Source organism: Hippoglossus hippoglossus, chromosome 5, assembly GCF_009819705.1.
Source record: "Hippoglossus hippoglossus isolate fHipHip1 chromosome 5, fHipHip1.pri, whole genome shotgun sequence".
NCBI lineage: Eukaryota > Metazoa > Chordata > Actinopteri > Pleuronectiformes > Pleuronectidae > Hippoglossus > Hippoglossus hippoglossus.
In genome coordinates, this window is record NC_047155.1 from 16469329 (window position 1) to 16493277 (window position 23949).

Genomic DNA, 23949 nt, shown 5'->3' on the forward strand with positions numbered 1-23949 from the left:
ACATTTAGGCTGAAGACACGGTGTAAATGACGCGGTTTCGAGTCGAATTTAAATGTCGGGGGCTTACGGACACTTGGATGACACCACAGGAGCAGCAAGGAGGCCTGTTATGTATTTCTTCTGTTGTTTGATTTTTACGTTTGAAGAAGTGGTCCCCATTTACTTCAATTGTATTCGATTTGGCTGCAACGCTTTTTTACCCCTGAAACTCCAAAAGGGTTTCGTGGACTCAAACACTTCACCCGTCCCTCCATTGGCATCGTGGTGAGTAGATAATGAGTGGATTTTCCTTTTTGGGTGAACTATCCCTTTAAAAACATTTCTCATCTGGCAAATAAAACAAACAAAAAAACCCAACCCTGGGATCCTCCCCTTTAATTTGCGGGTTCTTCCCGGGTCCCTGCTTCCACACGTCTCCTCCTTTCATCGCGTTCTTAACAAGTCCATCCAGTTCTGTTTGCTCGATCCCCTCCCACGTCAGGGACTGTGACGTAGCTGCGGCTGCAACTCTTTCACTTTCACTTAACAGGAAGAAGCTTCGTGCGCAGCAGAAAGTCCGGACAGGGTAAGTCTTCTGTCATTTACGTACATTTTAACGTTAAATACGTTCTAATTTAACACACCGCGACACAACAACACGTCAGGTGGAGTTAAGAGTAAAGTTTAAAGTTAGTAGACAATCTGCAGGGGTCTGCTTTGATCTGTTCGAAGTCAAAGTGAAACCAGGCGTCCACTATACAGTCAACATGTTCGGAGTAAAGGATTATTTATACACAATAAGTGTTGATATATGATGTGTTAACCCGACCTCACCAGACACCGCTGGTCCCTGTGTGTGTGTGTGTGTGTGTGTGTGTGTGTGTGTGTGTGTGTGTGTGTGTGTGTGTGTGTGTGTGTGTGTGACTCACGGTCCCTGTGTGTTCCAGGAAGAAGACTGTCAACATGGCAGCCGCGGACACTGAGGAGTCTATGGAGATAGTGGGTTTAAATCTGATCCATTCAGTTTACAAGTGTTTATTCTCTCATTTGATCTGTTCTTATGTCCTGTCTTCCCTCTTATTTGGTGCAGGGTGAAGAAGACGAGGGGGGCTTTGTGAAACTTCCTACACCTGCTGATGTGGTGGGTGTTTTTCTGTTTGGTTGTCAGACTGTGTGTGTGTGTGTGTGTGTGTGTGCTAATGTGTGTTCGACTTTTAAAGAGTCTTAAAGTCATAAAAAACTAAACAAAACGAGGCTGATAGAGAATCCAGGTGGCGCTGCAGCAGGCCTGTGTGTGTGTGTGTGTGTGTGTGTGTGTGTGTGTGTGTAAGTGAAAGTGAAAGCATGAAAGTTTGTAGGATAGATTATCACCACTAGTCCCAAAATAACTAAAGCCTGTCGCTTCATGCGATGTGAAAACGTCTATTTTTCAGAATTAACGATTTAGAAAACATGTGCATTTGAGTTGAAATGTAAAAAGCATGTTGATTTTCTTAACTCAAGTTTTATATATTCGGCTGTATTTGTGTTTTTTCTACATTTTTTATAATGAAGTTTATAGAGAAACTGTAAAATGTAAGACTCTTCTTTGTCATAACAAATTGATGATGACTTATTTGGAGCCATCGCCAAATTTTGTATTCTCTAATATCGGTATCGACTTCGGCCTCCAAAAATATTTCCAAATAGGCCATTTTCAAATTCTTATGATAAACAAATGTAATTGAGGCTTGATGTTTTACAGTTGATCATAAACTATATTATAAATAACTATAAAAATCCCAAATACAACCAAATATATAGAACTTGAATTAAGAAAATTAACACACTTATTTTTGTAAAATTTCAACAAATGCATGTTCTTTCCTGCTTTGTTTTTTCTATGAAATTCAGGTTTTCATACAGGCAAACATAAATACAGGATCAGTTTTTATATTTGGTCAGGCTCAAATACAAACGAATGACGTTTTTTCTAATATGAAACTGCACATGATGTTCATTTTGATTTTAGTATTATCTAAATATATATATAAAATATATCTAAATATTCTAAATATTTTCTAAAATCCTGTAAAAAAAGTTATTTTTCAAACTTTTCTGAGCTGAGAGATGAGGAGGATTCTTCTTGACGAAACGATGACACTAATGATATCATGTCTTTAGGTGATGATGACTGAATCACAGAGCAAAGATGAAGTTCAAGTCGTTCTCCCCATCAAGTGGGAGGAGGGTATTACATCCAAAAAATATAAAACGGAACTGACCAAAGCTCTTCAGACTTGGGCCAACAATAACAAGATTGCCGGGAAATTGGAGGTTGAAGATGCCTCTGACTATAAAGCTACGATAAAGATAAATGATGCTTCAGGTGCAGTATGACTGAGTTTCTAAGTTCAAATTAGCTCTCACAACCAGTACTAACATATTATATTAACTACAATATCATACACATCAAGCAGCATACTGGGTTAATATTGTGTTTTTTTCTAATTCAGTTGTTTTCTTTTATCTCATTAGGAGGCAAATTCATTTGTGTCCGTCTTCTTTTTCAGTCCTGACAAAGCTGCGTGAAGCGGCGGGACAAACGCTGAGCAACAGAGGCAGGAAAATAGTCACTCTACTGTCAATGAGTCCTCCAGAGACACAAGAACCAGAAAATGCTCCAATGAACCTCCCTTCACCATCGGTGCCAGACCCACAACATGTATGTATGTGTAGTTAATGAAGTGAAACAATTCTTTTTACCATATTAAACATTGTGTTTTTATCCAGGAGCCAGGGCAACAGCAGGGACAAAGGGAGTTAAGCAGCCCAGTGGCAGATTCTGCAGCTGGAGAGGAGACATACACTTGTAAAATCCCATTTGCCTTTTACTTATATATGAACCACATCCACAAGGAGAAAATCGATCGTATAGAGGCAGAGAATGGAGTCAAAATTGCGGCAGAAGTGACGGTAAAAATTGAACCAGGCAAGGAGAACGGAGACCGACGCAAAGCTCTCTCTGAGTTCAGAAACCTCGTCCAGACATTCCACACTGAATACGACGGCTTTAGCATCCCTCTCGAGGTAATGGCTCGGGATGCCATCAACAAGTCTCTCAATACTACAATACAGAAAACCTCAACTTCCACCAAACCTTCTGTTGGAGAGCCTACACGGTCGTCTTATGAGACACCACAGGCGATTGGCATGAGTATCAACGACCCTCTTGTCTACGCAGGACTAGACATTGAGGAGAGCGTCTGGAGGCTGATGACTGCCTCCTTCAATGAGCAAGTAGCTAAGCTGAAAGCTAAGTTTAATGTGGACTTTAAAGAAGCAGACATCGGTCAAGGACAAGTGAACATCAAAGCTCGCTCCAGAAGATCTGGACAAAACAAATCAATGGAGAGCCATGCTGTCAGGGCTCTCCTTCGTCTGTACCAGAGTATCGGCACATCACCCCAGGGGTTGACCAAACGCTACGGTGTCAGTGGATTCAACAGCTCTCTCAAGACAAATGATTATCAGCCAGAGGGGGCGTCCGGCGGAGCTGTATCGAATGGGCCGCCAGGATACAGCAGGGGCAACACTGAAGAACCCACAGGCGGGACAGTGGCTGTAAGAGAAGAAGACGCAACCTGCCCCATATGCATGGATAAGTTCAAAGATAAGATCAAGCTGAAGTGTACACATGAGCTTTGTAAGGGATGCCTGCAAACATTAAAGATGAAGACAGGGCCAATCTGTCCTGTGTGTAGAGATGTCTTTGATGTGGTAGAGGGAAACCAACCGTCTGGTAAAATGTCCTCGAAGACCTGGGGGTCATCCCTCGATGGATTCCCAGACTGTGCCACTATAGTCATCTCCTATGATATTCCAGGTGGAAACCAGACGGTAAATACCTTAATTTAAATGAGTTGATTTTGCATGCATGTGTGTTAATTGCATGATGATGACGTCCATAACGTCTACCTCTTATTCTCCCTCCTTTGCAGAAAAGACATCCCAATCCTGGGCAACATTACTCTGGTATTCAAAGAACCGCATATCTGCCGGACAACGATGAAGGCAGAGAAGTGCTGCAGCTGTTATCTCGAGCATTTGACCAGAAGCTCATTTTCACTGTGGGGATGTCCAGAACTACCGGGTTGGAGAACCAGGTGACCTGGAACGACATTCACCACAAAACCTCCCGATCAGGAGGACCAAATAGGTACAGTAGTCAAATCTCTTCTTTTTTTTTAGTATACTCTTTCAGTGTCCAGTCTTAAGCCAGTGTGTACGGCACAGCCTTTTCATCCGGTGATATTTTTCATTTTTATTCATTTTTGACACACACCCACTTGTCCACAGTGAATATTCTCACATGGGCTCATTCTCACATACAGCCGCTGTCAGGAGTTTGTCTGGAGTTCAGTGCATGTCTGAAAGCAGCTTAATGAACTACTGTGTTAACCCTTGTACATTCTCTTTCCACAGTTTTGGTTATCCTGATCCTGGTTACCTGAGCAGAGTGAGAGAGGAGCTGAAGGCTAAAGGCATCAAGTGAACTCTGTAGTAGACGCAGGTCTTAATTCAACATACAGGAAGTCCTTCAGAAATCATTCTGAATTTACATTTTTTGATTTACGATTATCTAAAACCAATATTTAGTGTGATGCACATTATTATATTATATGCTGTTTATTTTAGTTTCTCCAAATAATCATTTAGAGTTCCTTTGAGATTCAATGGACAGTGTTCATTGCTTAAGATTTAATTGTTTAGCAACATATCTGCACGTTTTAAATATCATTTTCTTTGAAGGAATAAACAGTGTAAGAATGAAGCTTGAATGTATTCATTTAATTTTATGTGCACAGTGCATATAATCTGATTTATTGTTCACCTAAAACCTGATTAAACTACTATTAAAGTACTGCACACCGACTCATCGCTGTATTCTTCTGTTTATCAGCACAGGATGTGAACATGATGCAGAATATACCCTTGTTTTCTCTATAATTTTCACATTTTTATTTACAATATCAATTTAGTCTGTTAAGTGCACAAATACGGAAGTAAATAATAATCTGTGTGAACATCACTGCAACTGTCTTTAGTTCGGACAGATTACTGAGCGAGCCGACTCTTTTATGACTCTCACTTTGTACTATGACATGCAAAGTGCAGTAAATCTGTGCGTGTGAATTCCTCTGTGTGTTAATGTTTAAGTGGGTCTCTGAGTATTGATTATTCCACCAAGGAGGTCATGTCTTCACCCCTGTCCCTTTTTTGTGGTTTGTTTATCAGCAGAAATACACAAAAACAACTGAATGTATTTGCGTGAAACTTGGTGGAAGGATGCAGTATGGGTCAGGGAAGAGCCCTGTCGAATTAGTTGCTTTATCCAAGGTTTTTGTTTCTTCACTTTTTTGAATATTTTGAGGTTCGAGCGTTTTTATACATTTTCACAGTTTTCACATAGAATAATTCATGGAACGTGATGGAAATAATCAGAACTGATATCTATGAGTGTTTGACATTTGGAGCTGATTGAATTTAAGGAGACTGTTGGGCCTTGGCAGAGGAATGTGTTGTACCGATTTTCTATGTCATTAAAAACTAAATGTGGAAATCATGTATTCCCTCACAAATGTAAATATCGACCCCACACAATCTGATATTCAGGACCACAGTGTCATCATATTTAGATTAAAAAAAACTAACAGGCTGTGAACAAAACACACTAACTTGTTTTCTGTACAATTTTCAAAATTTTATTTATAACAATATCTGTTATTTAGTTTGTAAAGTACTCCAGCAAAAATTAAACATTATTCTCTTTACAGAAGAAAGTCTGAGCCTCCATGCATCGTGTACTATAAAAGCTATGTGTCATTTTTCATAAAAAAAAAAAAAAGGACTAATCAAAGAAAGATAATTCTGAAAATGCATGTATGATTTAGCAAAAATTTTCTTTAGGTAAAATGATTGTACTTCTCTCTCAATTAAAGACAAAACATATACAACAGCATAAAATAACACTTGCTGACAGGTAAGCAAAATAAAAAGTTGTTATTGTAGTTACATTAACGATCGGTGTTACTGTTCACATGCATTAAGATATGGCCGACACATTTTCTGACAGAAGCAGCATTTTTGGGGCAGAGGCTGAGTGTAAGGATGTGTCAGAGCAACCAGAATGGTAGCATTAGCAGCAGCAGAGCAGAGCATGAGAGATCAGACAGAGCTCATTTCAAAACAGAGATGCTGAGGACCCAATGAACGTAATGCAAGTAAGACTAAGTCTTTACAAAACTGTGGTCAAACAGACTTTGATCCTCTAAAGGTAGAAAGATAAATCTACGCACAAAGCCAGACGGACACTATCTGTTTGTTATTTTTACAAAGTAATGGACTGGAGGAGTAGATAAGCAAAATACTGATTCTCAATCAAGGTTTTCCAACTATTTCACCAGAACTGCAGCCTCCTTTTGCTTCTGGAGGGAGACCCTGGAACAAACAGGTTGTACTGTAAGTCCCCGCTATGGCCTCCCCCAGCTAACCCCGCACCCCGAGGGCATCCATCCTTTCTGTCTCTTTACACCTGTGATCTCCATCCTCCACTTTGCCTGGAATGTTTAACCTGTGACCAACTTCATCATTCTCCATAATCGCACATCAAAACGTATCTCACCCTCTTGTTTCAGCAACACGTGAGCTCCAACTGTCGTACAATGTGATTAAAAAACAAACATACCTGCTTTACATCTCACGGTATAAAGCCCACAGTTTACACTTTACTGTAAAACATGATATTCTGTGCAAGGAAGACAACACAATCATTTAATGAGCATTGTTCTCTGAGAAAAAAAAAAAAGAGTGTTGTGGAAATACTGTAGTTGCCATCTGGTACTGACATTTTACATGTGCTATACACAAACGGTGCGATCACAAATCTGTCTCACCACCTCGCAGAGAAAACTCAGCGAGACAAACATATGTACCGATTTAGAAAACTTTGAGTTTTGCCTTTTCCCGCTCAAAGTCAACACAAACAACAAACAGTTGGCACTGGTGAAATGGAACAATGTTTTTTTCTTTTCTATACAATTCATACAAAAATAAAAAGTTAAAATTGCTTCAATGATAGCATCTTTTCTTCAGATTTCCATGTTTCCATTTCATTTTGCACAGAGGTAGTGGCTATTTAGGTAAAGGGTACGGGACAAAGTGTAAATTAAAAATCTCTCATAGAAAATGTTACTCATTTTTGACCAGAGGAATTTCAAAAGAACAAAATATAATACTGCAATCACATACAAAAGTAGTCCTTCATTTTTGTACATTTTATACAGTGTTCACACGTTTTTATCAATTTTCTCTCTCACTCTTTTTTTATCAATTTTTTTGTTTCGTTTTTCTTTAAAAGGCAAGAAGAGGGGTGTGTTTGGAATGGCATGATCCAGGCCGGTGGACAGTCTATGTCAGCGGGTCCACGAGGGGCTCCTCATCCCCACGTGATAGCAACTCCTTCTTCTCGTCTGTGCTGGCCAGAGAGTTGCGGCTGTTGTGACCCCCCATGTACAGAGTGGCATATACTGGGTTTGTGAAGTTAGTGGGCTGAAAATGATCAAAAATCATCCGTTAGTTCTCGCATAAGGTGCAGGTTATAGTATGTGGGTACACAGTATATACACATATATACAGTGATGGGATTTATTTGGTGCTTTACTTCTGTAAAATGTTTGAGTACTTCCTTCCCCACTGTATATATATGTACATTTTTCTCTACCTTGTCTGGGTCCAGCGTGAAGTCTGCGTCTAGCAGCTCCCCGGCGTCATCATCAGGCTCGCCCTCATAGATCTTGTAGGCAGGGTTTCCGATCTCAACATTCATGGCACCGTTGGTCATCCTTTGGTGCTGGAAGCCCTTTGCCCTACAGAAAATATTAACGGCACAGTCACACCTTTGTTTCTTATTTAAACTTATAGGAGCCTTAACAGGGCAAGCAGGGACACAGCCACATTACAGAGGGAGGGACGAGGCATTGCATGGCTCTCACCACCATCCAGGCTCAGGGATCTAAGCAACAGCACAGACACCTACACAAACCCAGCATTCATGTAGCCCAGGACAGACCCAGACACAGTGAGCCTGGGACTGTTCGTGTACAGACTGCTCACGACAATCCCACAATAGATCCTCGACAATATAAATATCTGCATCTACCTCTGAGTAGATGCTGGACATTTCAAACTGCATTTTCCAATCTGAGCTTGGAAGAATGCTGTTGCACTGTCCCACGTCTCAACTATGAGAGACACTACCACGATACATCCCACAGCACAGTACAGTACAACGTGGCACAAAATGATGGACACCAGTATGAGAGAGATCTGCAGCACAGACAGATCTATTCAATGCATCTTTTTAATAGATCTGCCCCGGAGCTGCTCAGAGGAGGGCAATTCATAAAAAAAATTTAAAAAAAAGAATAACACTGCGGGAGCATGACGAGCTGCAGCTCCCATGAACATCAGAGAGAATGACGCGACATTCACCACAGGACCAAACACTGCACAGCAACCAAGACTCATGAGTGAGAGAACGACAGAGAGCATCAGAGAGAGCATCACAGAGAGAGCATCAGAGAGAGAGAGCATCAGAGAGAGAGAGCATCAGAGAGAGAGAGCATCAGAGAGAGAGAGAGCATCAGAGAGAGAGAGAGCATCAGAGAGAGAGCATCAGAGAGGGAGAGAGAGCATCAGAGAGAGAGCATCAGAGAGAGAGAGCATCAGAGAGAGAGAGAGCATCAGAGAGAGAGCATCAGAGAGGGAGAGAGAGCATCAGAGAGAGAGCATCAGAGCGAGAGCGAGAGCGAGAGCAGGATGCAAAACTGAATGTTGGCATGGAGGGAAAAGTGTAACCCTGGCAACCGTTACCGCAAGCGTCTGGAGCCGGTTTTGCCGGGCCGGCTAGACCTGAGGAGCAGAGGAGATGCCATTACAGAGAGGAGAGGAAAAGTGCGGACCGAGGAAAGGAAAGAGGGAAGTAAGAGAGGGAGGGAAAGAGGGGATGCAAAAAGGCCAAAATAAGTCAGCTTGGACTCCTGATGTGTGTGTGTGTGTTACTCACCCTCTCATCCTCCTCCTGTACCAGAACAACGCTCCTCCAGCCAGCAGCACCAGCAGCAACAGGAGCAGCACAGGGATCACTATGGAGGCTGTGCCTACACACACACACAAACACAAACACACACAGGGTGCATGAAGAACTGACAAAGTCATCCTCAATCGTATAAAAAAACAAAACAACTGTTGACTGATGTCCCTGCAGTGTCGACTTACGTCCGCCTGTCCCTGAGCCACTGTCACTGTGGGCCACAGACTCACAGCGATGCCCTGCCCAGCCTGGTGAACATCTACACACACAAGAGAGGAAATAGAGAAGAGTGCGTGAGCGGTTACGCTCAGAGATCCTCAGAGTGAACTCAAACACAGGTGAACACAGTCTGCTCCTGACCTGCACTCCGGAAGGCGAGTGATGGGGTTGATGGAGCACTGGCCATTCGCACAGTACTCGTTAGTATCACATGTGTAGCAGCTGGGCTGGACTCTGCCGTTTGAGCAGCTATTGGAGATGAAATAATAATGGAAAAAAAATGCGAGATACGATGAGAAAGACAAGAAAACTCTGCATGTGTGCGTCTTATTGTTTGCGTCTGTCCAGTTTTCTTACCGGCAGGCGAACTCCCCTGTCGAAGCAAAGCTGTTGCTGGGGATGCACTCGCCGTCACGACAATAGTGACACTTGTCTATTTCACATGTGCTGCCAGTGTACTGGGGCAGACAGCGGCAGTGCTTGGCGCCGTTTTCACTCTGTAGACATTTACCTTTGTTCAGGCAGTGGCCTTCACAGCTTCCTGTTCACACAAAGACACACACACATATGAATACAGAAGTGCTTACCAACCAACTTACAATCATTAGGGTTACGTTTAGTTTGTTGATGTCAGCGTGATCCAAATGTACAGTTTTACCAAAAAAACAGTTCACTTGTACACATTCAATGAACGGAAAAGGAGCAAGAAGAAGAAAAATCTTGCATTCACCTGCCGCTTTCATATAAATAACAACATGGCCGACCCTCTCATTTGATTTGCTTTCTTTTCACAAATCAGTTATACATAAATCAATAGCCATCATCATAACATTAACAGTTATTTCTCAATAATTTCATACAGTTTCACACTTTTTCCTTTATACATTTTCTTTAAATAATAAAAAAATAAATATATATATATATATTATTAATCTATTTGTCCAGAGAATTCCACAATTTCACTTCATATACAAAAATACACATCTTCTTTAATGTTGTTTTATGAAGTAATACTTCTTTCCATGACCCTCGTTATTTGATATGAATGTTTCCTGTTTTTCAGACAGCAGTCATTTCTAACTTGACACAAAACCAATAATATTTTGAAGTCAACTAAATCTTTAAGTTGCACCACACGCATATAATTAAGATTAACATTGCAATTATGACTTTAGTGTGGTATTGCTTATTGGTCAGAGGAAGCATGTGAACATCAAACTCCTCTACGGTCTGGGAACACTCACTGTACTGGCACTGGTCGCCCAAGAAGTCATCGGGACACCGGCAGGTCGGCTGGTTTCCGGCACTGACTGTGCAGTTGCCTTCATTCTGACAATAATCCTTACATGTGTGCAGGTTACAGTTTGGCCCTGTGAAGCCTGTCGGGCATCGACAAGTAGGAGAACCTGGGGAAGGACGGAAATAAAGAGGGATGTAGAGAAGGGAAACAGAGAAAGAACAGAAACATGCCATAACCAGCTTGCAATGTCCAGATTTTACCTGTAGGGGAAGGTGTGCATGTGCCTCCATTCTTGCAGTAGTCTCTACACTGGTCGATCTCACACCGATCGCCTCCATAATTAGGCTGACAGCGACACTTTGCTTGCTTGTGGGCGTTCAGGAAACAGCTGCCACCGTTCATACACTGGACCAGGCAGGGACCACTAGGAGGAGCTGTAGAGTAGGGGAGAGTTTTTCAGTCACGATTTAAATCTCAGTGTCTGTGTGTGTGTGTTGTTGTTTGTGTGAATGTGTTCCCTCACAGATAGGAGACAGTGTGGGAGTGGGCAGCTCCACACATGTGCCGTTGTCCAGCGTGCGGCCGTTGGGACACGTGCAGACGGGTCCACTGGGGCTCAGCAGACACAGCCACTCACATTTCTTCCTGTCGCACGGGTTTGCAACTGACACACAGATAATCGGAATTAGAAATCAGGATAAATAACCGTGTTTGCTTTTGCGTTGATGTTCAGGGTTTTGTGTTTTTGTTTTTAAACTCACTCTCAGGTTGTTTGTAGCGGTGGTACAAAACTATATCTGTGGCATGGTTCATCCCAGTTGTCAGGTTCTCAATGGGACCTTTGCCGAATTTATTCACTCGGAAGACGTAGTTGTTTATGTACGTGACACCGTAGACGTAGTCCTCAAACACATCGATGCTGAAGGGATGACGGATTTCTGTGTAGGAGACACATGACATTACGTCAGAGACCTGACTGATAAAGACTGATCATTATTATGGATTAAACCTTAAGCTGTGCCGTTGTGAGCATGTGCCACTCAACTGTTCTTAATGCTGTTTGCAGCCACAACTGCGTCGCTGCCGTTCAACCTCACGCTGCAGATCTGGGAGAGTTTGGCATCGGCCCAGTACAGACGCTCATTGAAGTAGTCCACCGCCAGACCTGTACAAAACAAAGCAAAATGTTTGAGTATGGATTAAAAAAGAAAATCACACTTCCTGCTTCAGCAAGTAACACATGATAAAGGGTTAGGAGATATCCTATACAACGTTTCCCACAGAATTCATTCAATCCATGGCGGTAGTCGGGCACACGAACTTTGCTGTCACGCACAACAGATTCCGAGGTACATAGATTAAAAAAAGGAAAAGTTCTTGAGTGAGAGAGAGAACTACATTGCATGGCACGTGCACTGCAGCTGAAACTATGAGGTCTGACTGTCTGCGTGGACGGAAACAACTTTATGGAGGATAGTGAGTGCACGAGCGAGCACGCAGCAAATAGCACTGCACACAGCGATACAATGCAGAAATGGAGAATAACGCCAAGAATCTCTTATGTTATCATGAGAAGGTTAAAACAATGTTTGTTCATTGTGAAACTGAGGTGGGACAATTTAGAATGAGTATATAATGAATATACGCCACAGTCTAAATAATTAATAAGAAGAAGCACTGATGTATGAGTGTGGGTTTTACCCGTCGGCCACTGGATGTTTTCCTCCACCAGTGTCTCTCTCATGGTTCCGTCCATAGCAGCTGTTTCAATCTTGGGGTGGTTCCCCCAGTCTGCCCAGTACATTTTCCTAATGGACAAAATGTAAGTGCTCCATTTATCACTGCTGCCATCACAATCAAATCTCTGCATTTGCATTCATGTGGATTATTTTTCTTTCATTTAACTGCAGCCCCACTCACCCTCTCTGGGGGTCGACCACAATGGCATATGGCTCATCGATCATCCCGGAGATGAGGGTTTTGCGGTGGTGGGCCCCACTTATCTGGGCGACTTCGATAACATCTCTACCAGAGTCAGTCCAGTACAAGTTCCCTGCCACCCAGTCCACAGCGATGCCACGTGGCATCTTCAGATCAGGGATCTACACACAGAGACGTAGAGGCTGATGTGAGAATCCCGAATATTGGTCTCACTTTTCCCAAATTGTTTGTATTTGAAATCATATGCATACAACAGCAAACATACTGTATGCACTTACCTCCAGGTGGGTGATGCTGGAGTCAGTTTGCCGTCGGTTACGGTTGTTATTAGGGGACGAGGAGGAAGAAGGCAAATCATAAGAAGAAATACGCCCTGTGTGCCAGTTGGTCCAGTAAATGCGGTTGGTCTTGACGTGCAGGTCCATGGCATCAATGCGCACATTGGCGTCGCCCTGGAAGATCTGCTCGTAGCGCCAGTTTGGCATTGAAGGGTCCAGGCTGCGGATCTCATTGTCATCAGCGATGTAGAGCACTTGTCTTGGAGCTGGGGATGCACAGGAGTTCAAGTCAGGCAAACAGATCGTTGCAGTAGAGCACAGATGTGAAAAATAAAGGCGGGGAAACAACATTCGGTGCACACAGTGTGCATTCTTAAATGAGCTTGGAGAGCTAACAAATGTAATGTAGAAATACTCACTGTCGGCCTTGCAGGTGTCATTGATTCTGGTGAAGTATTTGTGGCAGCTGCACTTGTAAGAACCCTTAGTGTTGTTGCACATGTGGGAACACGCTCCGAACTGCTTGCACTCGTTCTTATCTGCGCAACACCCCAAGGCCACACGACACACATTACACAAAACTGTAGCCACAACATGATGGTGTGAAAGAATGAGGCCGGTGCGGAGAAAACTGTACCTTCACATCTGTTCCGTCCTTTGGGCAGGAAGCCAGGTTTGCAGGAGCAGAACGAGTCGGTGCCGTTCACCACGCAGTGAGCTTCATCTCCGTCTCCGCACACTGTTCTGTTACTGCGACAGTCATTCAGCACCGTGTCTGGAGGGGGGGAAACAGGGAACTGATTATCACGCACACTGAACACTCTCATTAGGACAAATATGATGTGACACACACAGGGCACCTTTCTTGTTGCAGTTGACTTCATCAGAACCGTAGTCCTCGCAGTCGTTGAAGTAGTTGCAGCGCAGGACGGAGCTGATGCATCTTCCAGTGGAGCACTGGAACTCATCCTTCTGACACGTTGGTGTGGACGGCACCACTGGAGGAGTCACAGAATTGGTTATCACCCTGGTTTAGTGCAATGTGCAAAAATCCTCCCAAGTGCTTAAAACTTTAAACAAGATTAACAAAACTCACAGCAGTTAAGCTCATCACTGTCGTCCCCACAGTTGTTGACTCCATCACAGCGTTTCGATATCGGCAGACACACCCGGTCGTTGTGACAGCGAAACTGCCTTGTGGGTGGACACTGGAATTTAACTAAAGAGAGAAATATTACATAAGTGAAGCGAAGAGTCTTAACTACCAGAGTATGAAATGGTGGATGTGAAATCCCAGTAATTCTCACCACACTCCTCTGGCTTCTCATCAGAGTTGTCTCCACAGTCATCCTCGCCGTCGCACTTCCAGCCCAGAGGCTTACAAAGGGTGTTGTTGCACTGGAACTCATCCAGGGGGCAGTATCTACTCACTAAATAACGAAGGTAAAAGAGAAGAGGAGATGGAAATGACTGATACGTCATATCAGCATCCACATTTTCTGCATTATGTTCCACTAAACACCCAGGAGAAAGTAAGTGTGTGTTTATTACCGCGACTGTCACATTTCTCCTCGTCGCTGCCGTCCATGCAGTCAGGATCAGCGTCACAGCGCCAGCGGATGGGGATGCAATGGCCGTTTTTGCACTGGAACTGATCATTGTCACACTTCACATCACAGCCATTCTGAAAACAGAGAATCATATTTTCATTCTCATTTTCATGAGTAGCCGATCTCTATGATGTTGAATTTGAAAGCAGAAACGCAATGAGGAAGGAAACTGTTATGTGATACCTCATCTGAGCCATCAGCACAATCGTGGTCCCCGTCGCACTTCCAGCGCCCGGCAATGCAGCGGCCATTTGTGCAGGAAAACTCGCTCTCCGAACATTGACGAGGCACTGAGGACAGAGACAAGACAGCTTAGAAGGGCGAGAGGAGATAATTAAGGAAGGGAGTAAGGGCAAGGAGCAAGGAGAGGAAAAGAGAAGAGAAAAAGTGGGAATAGAGCTGACTGCTAAAAAAAAAAAAAAAACAGGGTTGTTTTTGCGCAGGACGTACATGAATAAAATAAATCTGGTTATTCAAATCACAAGGTTGACTCATGGGGAACAGAGGTGGGGATGGTGCAACGTCGGTGGCAGCGGTGGGAAGAGAGAAGAAAAGACAAGCCGGGGGCACACAGAGGACTGGGTGAAACCGTGAAAACACCTACCTCTGGCTCACAGCAACGGGCCAGTGTGAAATGCAAAATAGACATGACATGATGTGAGATGTGCAAATGGCCACAGCACTAATCAACTGAAAAGAAAATAAAGTCTCAACCATGCCTGCAGCTGAGTAAACATGGCACAGACATACACACAGTGACAGATGATGCACCGTTTACCTTCTGAAGTCTGCTTTACAGAAGAGCTCATCCTAATCTTTGTTTTCATACAGACAGTGAGTTGGAGGTCGTGACACGTGCGAGTGAGCAGTCCCTCTGCAACAATAAGGAAATTGAAAAAAAAATAACCTACCACACTTGTCTTCATCCGAGTTGTCACCACAGTCGTTGTCGTAGTCACACTGCCAGCGGCCAGGCACGCAGCGGTTGTTCTTGCAGCGGAACTGGTATGGCTCGCACGTCCGCTCATCTGTGCACCAAACAGACGTAAACTAGAATTATCGCCCTGTGGTTATATGCCTCAGTCAACCGCTGCAGTTTCAGTCTATACATCATTTTCTATCGATAACTAATGACCCTTGACCACTTAAATCTAATCAGTTCATCTTTGAGTCCAGGTGACAATGGACACTTTGACCTTACACCACCCAAATCCAATCATTAAATCCAAGAGTCTAAATGAACAAATTTGAAAAGATTCTCTTGAGGTGTTACGAAAAGGCATTCACAAAGCAAAAAAGGGATTTGCGAGGTCACCTTGACATTGCCCTTTTATCACCAAAATCTAATCAGGTCGTCTTTGAGTCCAAGTGAACGTTTGTACCAAATTTGGAGAAATTCTCTCAAGGCTTTCCTGAGTTGTTACATTCACAAGACTACAAAGTGTTTTGTACGGTCACAGTGACCTTAATCTTTGACCAACAAATTCTAATCAGTTAATCTGTGAGTCCGAGTAAACATTTGAACCAAATCAAGGCGTTCTTGAGATATCGTCTTTACAAGAAGGGGACAGAAGGACGACCTGGGAACATAACGCCTCCGGCCACTGGCTGTCGACGGAGTAGAGGCATAAAATTGGAAACGTGGCTGTAGCTCTTTTTTACACTAGATATCTTCTCCATGACAGCCTTTATCTCCTTTTCCTTCTACCTCTCTCCTTACCACACTCTTCCTTGGGTTCATCAGAAGCGTCTCCGCAGTCATCCTCTCCGTCACACTTCCAGCGTGCCGGGATGCAGCGTCCCGAGTCCTTACAGCGGAACTCATCCACGCCACACGTCATTTGGGCTGCGACAGAGAGGAGTTAATTGATTAGACATGTTAAAAGTAGATTAGACCAGACTATGGTGGCTGCGGCTCAGGAGATAAGGTGGGCCGGCCATGAACAAGAAGGTCGACTTGATCCCCGGCTCCTCCAGTCTGCATGCAGAATTGTCCTCGGGCTAAACATCGAGCCCTAAATTGCCCCTGACGGCAGAGTGAGAATGAGAGAAAAACACTGTGTATAGAAGCTCTTATATATACACGTGAATAGGAGAATGTGACTATAGGTAATAAAGTGCTATGTTTTGAGACATAGGACAAGATGGAGAAAAAAAGGTCGAATTCACCTTCCATTTACATAGGAATACAAGATTATAATGCTAGATAACAAATAGATAATAGTGTTATTAAGAATGCTGGTCAGCTCAGCCTCATAATGATGATGATAAAGTGGATGTGGATGCTGTTTTCCTATTAAATTACAGACCCCAGTGCAACATTTTCTACATTTAGATTTGATCTGCCGTTCACTGCTTCCCATCCATATAATTCATCAGCTTCCATTAGGAGACAGTGATCACGCTGCACTGCCGAGCTATTTGTTAAGCCGAGGTGTTGTTTGGTTCAGTAATATCAAATTGTGTCTTACTGCAGTTGGCCGGCTCATCAGATCCGTCCACACAGTCATTGTCCCTGTCACACACCCACACCCGTGGGATGCAGCGTTTGGTGATGGCGCACTGGAACTGGTTGGGGGCGCACGTCACTTCAGCTGCACAAGAGACAGACAGATTAGGTCCCTTACTCCATAACACTAAATGAAAAAATAACCTCATCACACTTTTCACAAATCAAAAAGGCCTCAACAGTAAAGTCCTGTAGAGACAAAATTATCACATCACATGGTTTCTTACAGCTTTACAATGAAAAGGTGCCCCAAGGTTAATTGTGACCTCAGAGTAGCACAAAGGTACAGGTCATGCAATCTCCCTCTGCGGAGGATGAGTGTGCTCAGTAAATGGCAAAGGGGTGTTGCTAAAGGAAAAGTAAAAATGAAGAGAGATCCTTTGGGAAGCTTGAAAATCTTCAGCAATTTCCTACCTGCACATTAGATTTTTTAATACTGTAAAATAAGTGAAAAAAGGGTTTTAGAAATGAGAGGGGAAAGGTCTTGGCCGAAAATATGGAGGGGGTACCAGAACCCAGGGCAGACACCCAGGGAGCCATGCACAGCTCCACTAACAGTGATCATTTTGGGTCTTTTCATAAATGTTTGGACCAAAAAAAAAAAGGTTTCTCCTCTGTGTCTCTATCATGTGCAGGAAAAACCCTGGTCATTACTGTCATTATAATTTCAGTGCTATAGTCAGCAAATAGTGTGTCTGGTGACTTCCTACAGCTTGTTTCAAGAGTCAAGTTTATATTTATTCCCCCTGGCCCATTACAAGTTATGCAGCTGGTTGTTCATCCTTAGACTCTGCCACTACCAGGGCAACATGAGAGGAAGACTTACGACAGTCTTTCTCATCCTCTCCCTCTCCACAGTTGTCCTGTCCATTGCAGCGGAAGATGCCAGGGATGCAGCGACTGGGGTGGGTGCATTTAAATTGGCTGGGCAGGCACACATGGATATCTAGAAACACAAGGACAAAGGATATAGGTTATCACGGGAACACCGAAGAAAAAGACTTCAGATCTGTTGGTGCATGTAGGCATTGTGTACCGCAGTTGGCCTCATCCGAGTTGTCTTGGCAGTCATTGTCTCCATCACAGATATAAGCTGGGTTGGTGCAGATGCCGGTGCCACACTGGAACTGGCCTGGTCTGCATTTAAACTCAGCTGCAGTGTGGGGAAAAAAACCCTGCACATTATTCATCAGAACAAACAAAACATTGTACCGTGACACTGAATCCACAGGAAATGATTATCTCAGCAGCGGCCATCACTCACGGCATTCTGCAGGCTCATCTGAGCGGTCGCCACAGTCATCTTCAGTGTCACACTTCCACCAAAATGGAATGCATTTGTCATTTTTGCAAACAAACTGAGGGGACAGAGGAGAGGGTGATTTGCGTTTTCAGATTATCAACACGTTAAAAGGTGAAAACTGATAACCTCCAGGTAGCTCACCTGACTTGCAGTGCAGTTGGACAAGCACTGTTTGCCATCGGCTGCCAGGTAGAAGTTAGTGGGGCAAGCACACTTGAAGCCCCCTCCAGGTGAGAGCAAACACAGGTTACTGCAGCCTCCGTTGTTGGATTGGCACGGGTGGCCAGCCACTGGAGAGCAAAGGACGTGCACACAAGTAGAGTTAAAAGCGGATCACATGACACGGGTAAAGATTTACTTGTGGTTATGAAATGGTTTTACCTTCAGGCTGGCGGTATGGGTGGAAAATGTGAACGTCCATAGGCCTGTGTAAGGTGCTGATCAGCATAGTCTTGTTGATTCCCAGGGTTTTATGAGCTCTGTTGATGGACTTAGTCTCCCAGTCCGTCCAGTAGATGAACTCCTCAAACAGGGTCATAGCAAAGATGTGGGGAATATCCTGAGTCAAAACTGCAGAGGCACAAAGACAAATGAGCTGCTATTAATGACTGGAAAGAGTCCAAACCAAACACTCTCCTCTATGTGTCTATGTGTGTGTTAGTGTGTGTGTGTGTGTGTGTGTGTTACCTGTGTGTCTGTTGGTTCCATCCAGGCTGGCAAATGCTATGTAGTCCTCCCGAGCATCAGCCCAGTAGATGCGGTCGTTAATAAAGTCCAGCGTGAGACCGTTGGGCCACGTGATCTTATCCTCCACGATCACAGTCCTGTTGGTGCCATCCATCCCGATCCTCCCTATGTGAGGGCTGTCACCCCAGTCTGACCAGTATAAATACCTGTCAGGGATGTGAGGTGTTATTTAAATTTACTGGCAAATCAAAAATTGAACGGAGGATTATGATGCTTGTTCAGTTTTTCTCTTTCCTCTAGTTTGTTACATGTATTTTTTTGTATGTAAAACAATGCGAAGCAAAAAAGCCTCAAATCAGGATTAGGGTTTAACTTTTTAACTATTTTATCATGAAATACAGCATTTTAAAGTCAATCTAATACACTACATGTAATCGACAATGAAATAGGCAGTTAAACTTCCTAACTTTCAGCTGACCCACATCATCAACAGCTACATCGCTCTTACCCATAGCGTACGTCCACTGCCACAGCACGTGGCTCCCTCAGGCCGCTGTTGACCAGAACTGTCCGGTACGCTCCATTCAGCTTTGACACCTCGATCGTGTCCCGTCCCTTATCACACCAGTACAGGTTTCCTCCTACCCAGTCCACAGCCAGACCGTCTGGGTTGCTGAGCGACGTGCGATGAAGGACCTAACAAATGAGCAAGCAGTATTCCTGAATCTGAGCCTGAACAATGAAGAATTGAATCATTTTTCCAGGGGTTTTCTGAGGACTAATTAATCTCTTTGAATGTTTGGTTTTATAATCAGACGAAAAAGACACTGCTCCCTTTATCTTCCAAAGACAAGATGCTGCTACACCAACCTGCACATCGCTGCCGTTGATGTGCATGCGCCGGATCATGCTGCCCTGGGTTGTCACATCTGTCCAATAAACCATCTGCTGCCGGTAGTCGAAGTCCAGAGCCACAGCATTGTTCAAGCCCTGTCAAAGCACAGGCGCTACATTAGCCTGGGCCAGCTATAAACCCCTGCAGGAGGGTTTGCAAGATTATCCAGGTACTTTACTGTATCTGTGTGTCTCACCTGTTTGATCAGTGTGTAGTTGGATCCATTCAAGTTGAGCTTCCTCAGGTAATAGCGGTTGGCAAAGATCAGGAATGGCTCCTCATCTGCAGGGAGGCAGACATCATATGTGAGTGGATTTGGCTTAAACACTTGAATGTTATTAATCTGTCATGTTTCCTACCAGAGGTGGATTTGCATATGGTGGGGTTTGCGGGACTAAGCTGGAAACCCTCCACACACAGACAGTGGAAGCTGCCGTGTGTGTTGATGCAGCGCTGCGTGCAGGGATAGGTGGTCGTGCACTCATCTATGTCGACACACGTCTTCCCGTCATCTTTCAGACGGAAGCCTGGGTGGCATCGACACTGTGAGGAGGCCGAGCACAGAGCAGGTAAAGCAACAATACGCAGAGCTTATATTCCACATTCGTGACAGGTGAACTCAACTCAGGATTTCACAGCGTTCACTTACCTTGAAGCCTATTTTCAGGTCCTCGCAGAGCTGAGAGCAGCCGCTCAGTTTGCTGTTCAGGCACTCGTTAATGAAGCAGTTCAGCTCATCAGAGCCGTCACCACAGTCGTCCTTATGGTCACAGAGCAGCGTCTCATTCACACAGTTTCCATTGTTGCAGGCGTAAGCAGTGTCATTGCATTTCTTCTCTGTTCAATGAAAGAGGGAAACAAACGGAGAGAGACAGTGAACCAGTGCAGTGTTTCAGCCTTGTTCAGAGTGCCAGCCCCAATCTGCTTTTCACCATATTCAGATTGTATCGAGACTGATCTTTAGAAAGTTTGGACAAAAGAAAAAACACATGACATGGGATTTTCGCAAATTGGACCCAAACCACATATGAAGGGGGTTTGAATTGTAATTACAATCCCAGCTCTACAGGCGCGGGCCAGTCCGGTCTCTCTTGCTGCTCAAACCAGATTTCAAAGTGACTTTTTGAAGTCATGAAATGCAGAGTGACGATAGCTACACACTTACTGACGCCTACATCAATAACACAGCACTGCATGCAGATAGAAAGTTGGTGTCTGCATTCACAGATCTGAACAGTGCAGACACTCTACAATATAATACAATATAATAGCTATTTATTGTGCTCTCCAGTTGACAAAAAGATAATAACAAATGTAATATTCTCTTTAAAGTGCATTAACACATTAATAATACAGGATTCTTCCCCATGTTTGCTCTCCGTACGGTTGATCTGCTGTTGTGTTATAATCACGTCTTTCTTATTGGCTGCATCTTTATTTAAACATTATCACGCTCAAGGGCTGCAGATGAAAATGGGACATCTGGCTGCATCTGTCAGTGTCAATTAATCTACTGATGTAACTAGGTCTTCTTTTTAAGTAAAAAATGTAAAAGTGCTTCCAGATCGGCGATGTGAATTTTACCCGGGCCAGTGCAGTGTGGGTTCTTGGGCGCCTCGTCTGAGTGGTCATGGCAGTCGAAGTCTCCATCGCACTCCCATGAGCCCTGGATGAGGCAGCGTCCGTTGGCACAGCGGAACTCGTTGGGTCCACATGTTGGATACTCTGCAGCGACAAACAGCAGCAGCAGGGTGAAGGACAGTCGAGCTCGTCGTTAAAAGCAACAGTGAGGAGGAGAGAGCTCTTTGAAAAACCCTCCCTTCAGGAGTAAGAGGTCACGGGTCCACTCACCACACTCCTGGGACTCATCTGAGCCATCACTGCAGTCGTTGTCATGGTCACACACAAAGTGCTTCGGTATACACTGTCGGTTCTGGCACATGAACTCGTTGCTGCTGCATGTGTTGTTGAACACTGAGACATAAATAAACAAGTAGGTTTTATGCTCCAACAGGTGCAGAATGGATTTATATGTATTTGTTTTGACCAGATCCTGCCCCTGTCTTCTGCCCCTGTCTTCACTCACCACAGCCAGCTTTGACGCTCTCATCAGCTCCATCGGGACAGTCTTTGTCCCCGTCACACTTCCAACGCTGAGGGATGCACATATGAGACCCGGGACACTGGAACGCCTCGGGACTGCAGGTTTTGGTCTCTGTGAAAAAAAGAGGTGATTGACGTTTATTTTAATTGCTTTAATTTAACTTTATTGACAAAAAATGAATCCCCCATTAATGTCCAATCAATTCTGTCACCAACTCTCTGCCACGCCTCTCCCCAGGCATGCAGGGTAATGACGCACAGACGAGAACCATTTAGACTCAACAAACAGTTCTCCCAGTTTATCTATACACAGCAGTAATCTATAGCATAGACAAATCATTACAACAGCAAACTTATAATATGACAACTAATTTAAACTGACTATCGAAGGCTATATTCTTTTTCTATTTTGCCAAATGTTCATTGTGTCAATTTACATGGTGTTAAAGTAAATAAACACAGAGTCCATAAAATGTAAAGGCGTATTTACTCATTACTTTAATACACAGTTGTAGGAGGTTGAGTTGGTTGGTCGTGCAGGATGGGGGAGGTACCATCCCCCATTGAATAAATTAACAAATCACCCACTGGACATAATCACTGTAAATGTAAAATCTAAATTCCTTGCCTACCCTCCAATGTTTTAGTCCATATCACAATAGAGCAATGTGAAGTAAGCGCCATTATAGTTATCGTGAAAAAAATTATTCAATGCAAAATGATTGACGCACTGGTAAAAAGAGCATCATAATATCCTTGAATCGGATTTGAGAATTCGATGCAAGCTCACATTTTCACACAGAATCTACGGCTGTCACAATACTTTTACTCCTACATGTGTAAGTACTGCTTTTGGTTGTTGTATATTTGTATTCGCTGAGGTTTCCTGTCAAACACTCACTGCACTTGCTGTCCTCGTCACTGCTGTCACCACAGTCATCGGCTCCGTCACACACCCAGCGTCTGGGAATGCAGCGGTGGTTCCCGCACTCAAACTGGGTGGCCGAGCAAAACTTATCTGGACGGACAGAAAGAATTCGTGAAGTGCAAAAATACAAATGGGACAACAAAAACAGTTGTCGGGTGCACTTCACATTGTTTAGGTTGTAGTAAGGCATCCAAACATACCACAGTGAGCCTCGTCTGCACCATTCTCACAGTCGTTCTCCTTGTCACAAGTCCAGCTCATGGGGATACAGCGGCCACTCGGACAGGCGAAGTAGGGCGTCGGACAGTTTGTTTTCCCGCTCCCTGGCACATAGACAGACAAGTGGTACGTTAAGTGAGAAAACGTCCGATGAATAAGCCAGAATGAACACAGGAAAAGAAAGAAATTTAGAGTTTCGTCCCATTCCTCAATTTAATGGATGCAATTGTTTTTGTTTCTTGTATATTACAGGGTCCTGCTCTAACCCATCTGTTAGATGATTACAAGTTCCTCTTCTCCTCAAACCTACTGTCTGTACATTTATCAAAGAGAAAATATGTGTATTTCAGAGGGAGTTAAAATACCTGGGCAGTTTCTTTCATCAGAGAGGTCTCCACAGTCGTTAGCTCCGTCACACTGCCATGAAGAGGCAAAGCAGAGAGTGGTGAACTCGCACTTCTGAAATGTGGCTCCCTTCACTCCCAGACGGAAGTAACTGGAACAGTCCGTGGCAGCTTGACAAAGAGAGCAGAACTACTTTAGCACCACGGAGCGAGTGTTGGCTTTTCTTATTACTGTTCTGACTATCACTGAACGTACTGCAGTTCATCTCATCACTGGCGTCCTGACAGTCCACCTTCTGGTTACACTTGCTGGAGTTGGAGATGCAGCCACCGTCTCTGCACTGGAACTGATCGGCTGAGCACAGCGTGGCTGAGACGCACACACACAAAACAGAGTTTTAAAATGTCTGCAGACTGAAAGAAAATATTTGTTAAATAAATGCAGTACCGCTTTTTAATATCCCAACTACCCAACTACTCCTGAACATATCCATTTGCACATTATTTGTATTTCTATCTGTATAACATAGACAGATTGTGTTATTCCAAATGTATGCCTCT

At 43.8% G+C, this 23949-nt stretch overlaps 2 protein-coding genes across 4 annotated transcripts in view; one reads left to right on the forward strand and one right to left on the reverse strand.

Moving 5' to 3' along the window:
• The first annotated feature begins 418 nt into the window (after positions 1-418).
• dtx3l2.3 (deltex E3 ubiquitin ligase 3L2, tandem duplicate 3) lies at positions 419-4893 on the forward strand. Its single transcript, XM_034585768.1, has 8 exons — positions 419-565; positions 927-982; positions 1077-1120; positions 2143-2347; positions 2532-2683; positions 2752-3858; positions 3960-4177; positions 4444-4893. The coding sequence occupies exons 2-8, from the start codon at positions 943-945 to the stop codon at positions 4511-4513; spliced, it is 1836 nt and encodes a 611-aa protein (XP_034441659.1). The 5' UTR covers positions 419-565; positions 927-942; the 3' UTR covers positions 4514-4893.
• An 807-nt stretch (positions 4894-5700) lies between these two features.
• Positions 5701-23949, reverse strand: part of LOC117761668 (low-density lipoprotein receptor-related protein 1-like) — a 100812-nt gene continuing 82563 nt past the window's right edge. For 2 of the 3 annotated variants that reach the window (XM_034585763.1, XM_034585766.1), the window contains 43 exons: positions 23645-23758; positions 23410-23559; positions 23026-23148; positions 22799-22915; positions 21881-22009; positions 21646-21768; positions 21379-21519; positions 20444-20631; positions 20154-20337; positions 19991-20076; positions 19770-19889; positions 19408-19595; positions 18900-19105; positions 18594-18782; positions 18354-18502; positions 18174-18267; positions 17946-18062; positions 17736-17855; positions 16872-16994; positions 16121-16246; positions 15312-15428; positions 14584-14690; positions 14342-14474; positions 14098-14220; positions 13887-14009; positions 13651-13788; positions 13428-13565; positions 13210-13329; positions 12791-13056; positions 12492-12673; positions 12273-12379; positions 11617-11736; positions 11333-11509; positions 11095-11235; positions 10832-11005; positions 10576-10737; positions 9689-9872; positions 9473-9580; positions 9298-9371; positions 9086-9179; positions 8893-8931; positions 7742-7886; positions 5701-7569 (listed from right to left, as the gene is read on the reverse strand). In XM_034585763.1, the coding sequence (XP_034441654.1) occupies positions 7429-7569; positions 7742-7886; positions 8893-8931; positions 9086-9179; positions 9298-9371; positions 9473-9580; positions 9689-9872; positions 10576-10737; positions 10832-11005; positions 11095-11235; positions 11333-11509; positions 11617-11736; positions 12273-12379; positions 12492-12673; positions 12791-13056; positions 13210-13329; positions 13428-13565; positions 13651-13788; positions 13887-14009; positions 14098-14220; positions 14342-14474; positions 14584-14690; positions 15312-15428; positions 16121-16246; positions 16872-16994; positions 17736-17855; positions 17946-18062; positions 18174-18267; positions 18354-18502; positions 18594-18782; positions 18900-19105; positions 19408-19595; positions 19770-19889; positions 19991-20076; positions 20154-20337; positions 20444-20631; positions 21379-21519; positions 21646-21768; positions 21881-22009; positions 22799-22915; positions 23026-23148; positions 23410-23559; positions 23645-23758 (5900 nt within the window). In that variant the 3' untranslated portion in view covers positions 5701-7428. The remainder of the gene's footprint in view (positions 7570-7741; positions 7887-8892; positions 8932-9085; positions 9180-9297; positions 9372-9472; positions 9581-9688; positions 9873-10575; positions 10738-10831; positions 11006-11094; positions 11236-11332; positions 11510-11616; positions 11737-12272; positions 12380-12491; positions 12674-12790; positions 13057-13209; positions 13330-13427; positions 13566-13650; positions 13789-13886; positions 14010-14097; positions 14221-14341; positions 14475-14583; positions 14691-15311; positions 15429-16120; positions 16247-16871; positions 16995-17735; positions 17856-17945; positions 18063-18173; positions 18268-18353; positions 18503-18593; positions 18783-18899; positions 19106-19407; positions 19596-19769; positions 19890-19990; positions 20077-20153; positions 20338-20443; positions 20632-21378; positions 21520-21645; positions 21769-21880; positions 22010-22798; positions 22916-23025; positions 23149-23409; positions 23560-23644; positions 23759-23949) is intronic. The other variant, XM_034585764.1, reaches the window with a different exon arrangement.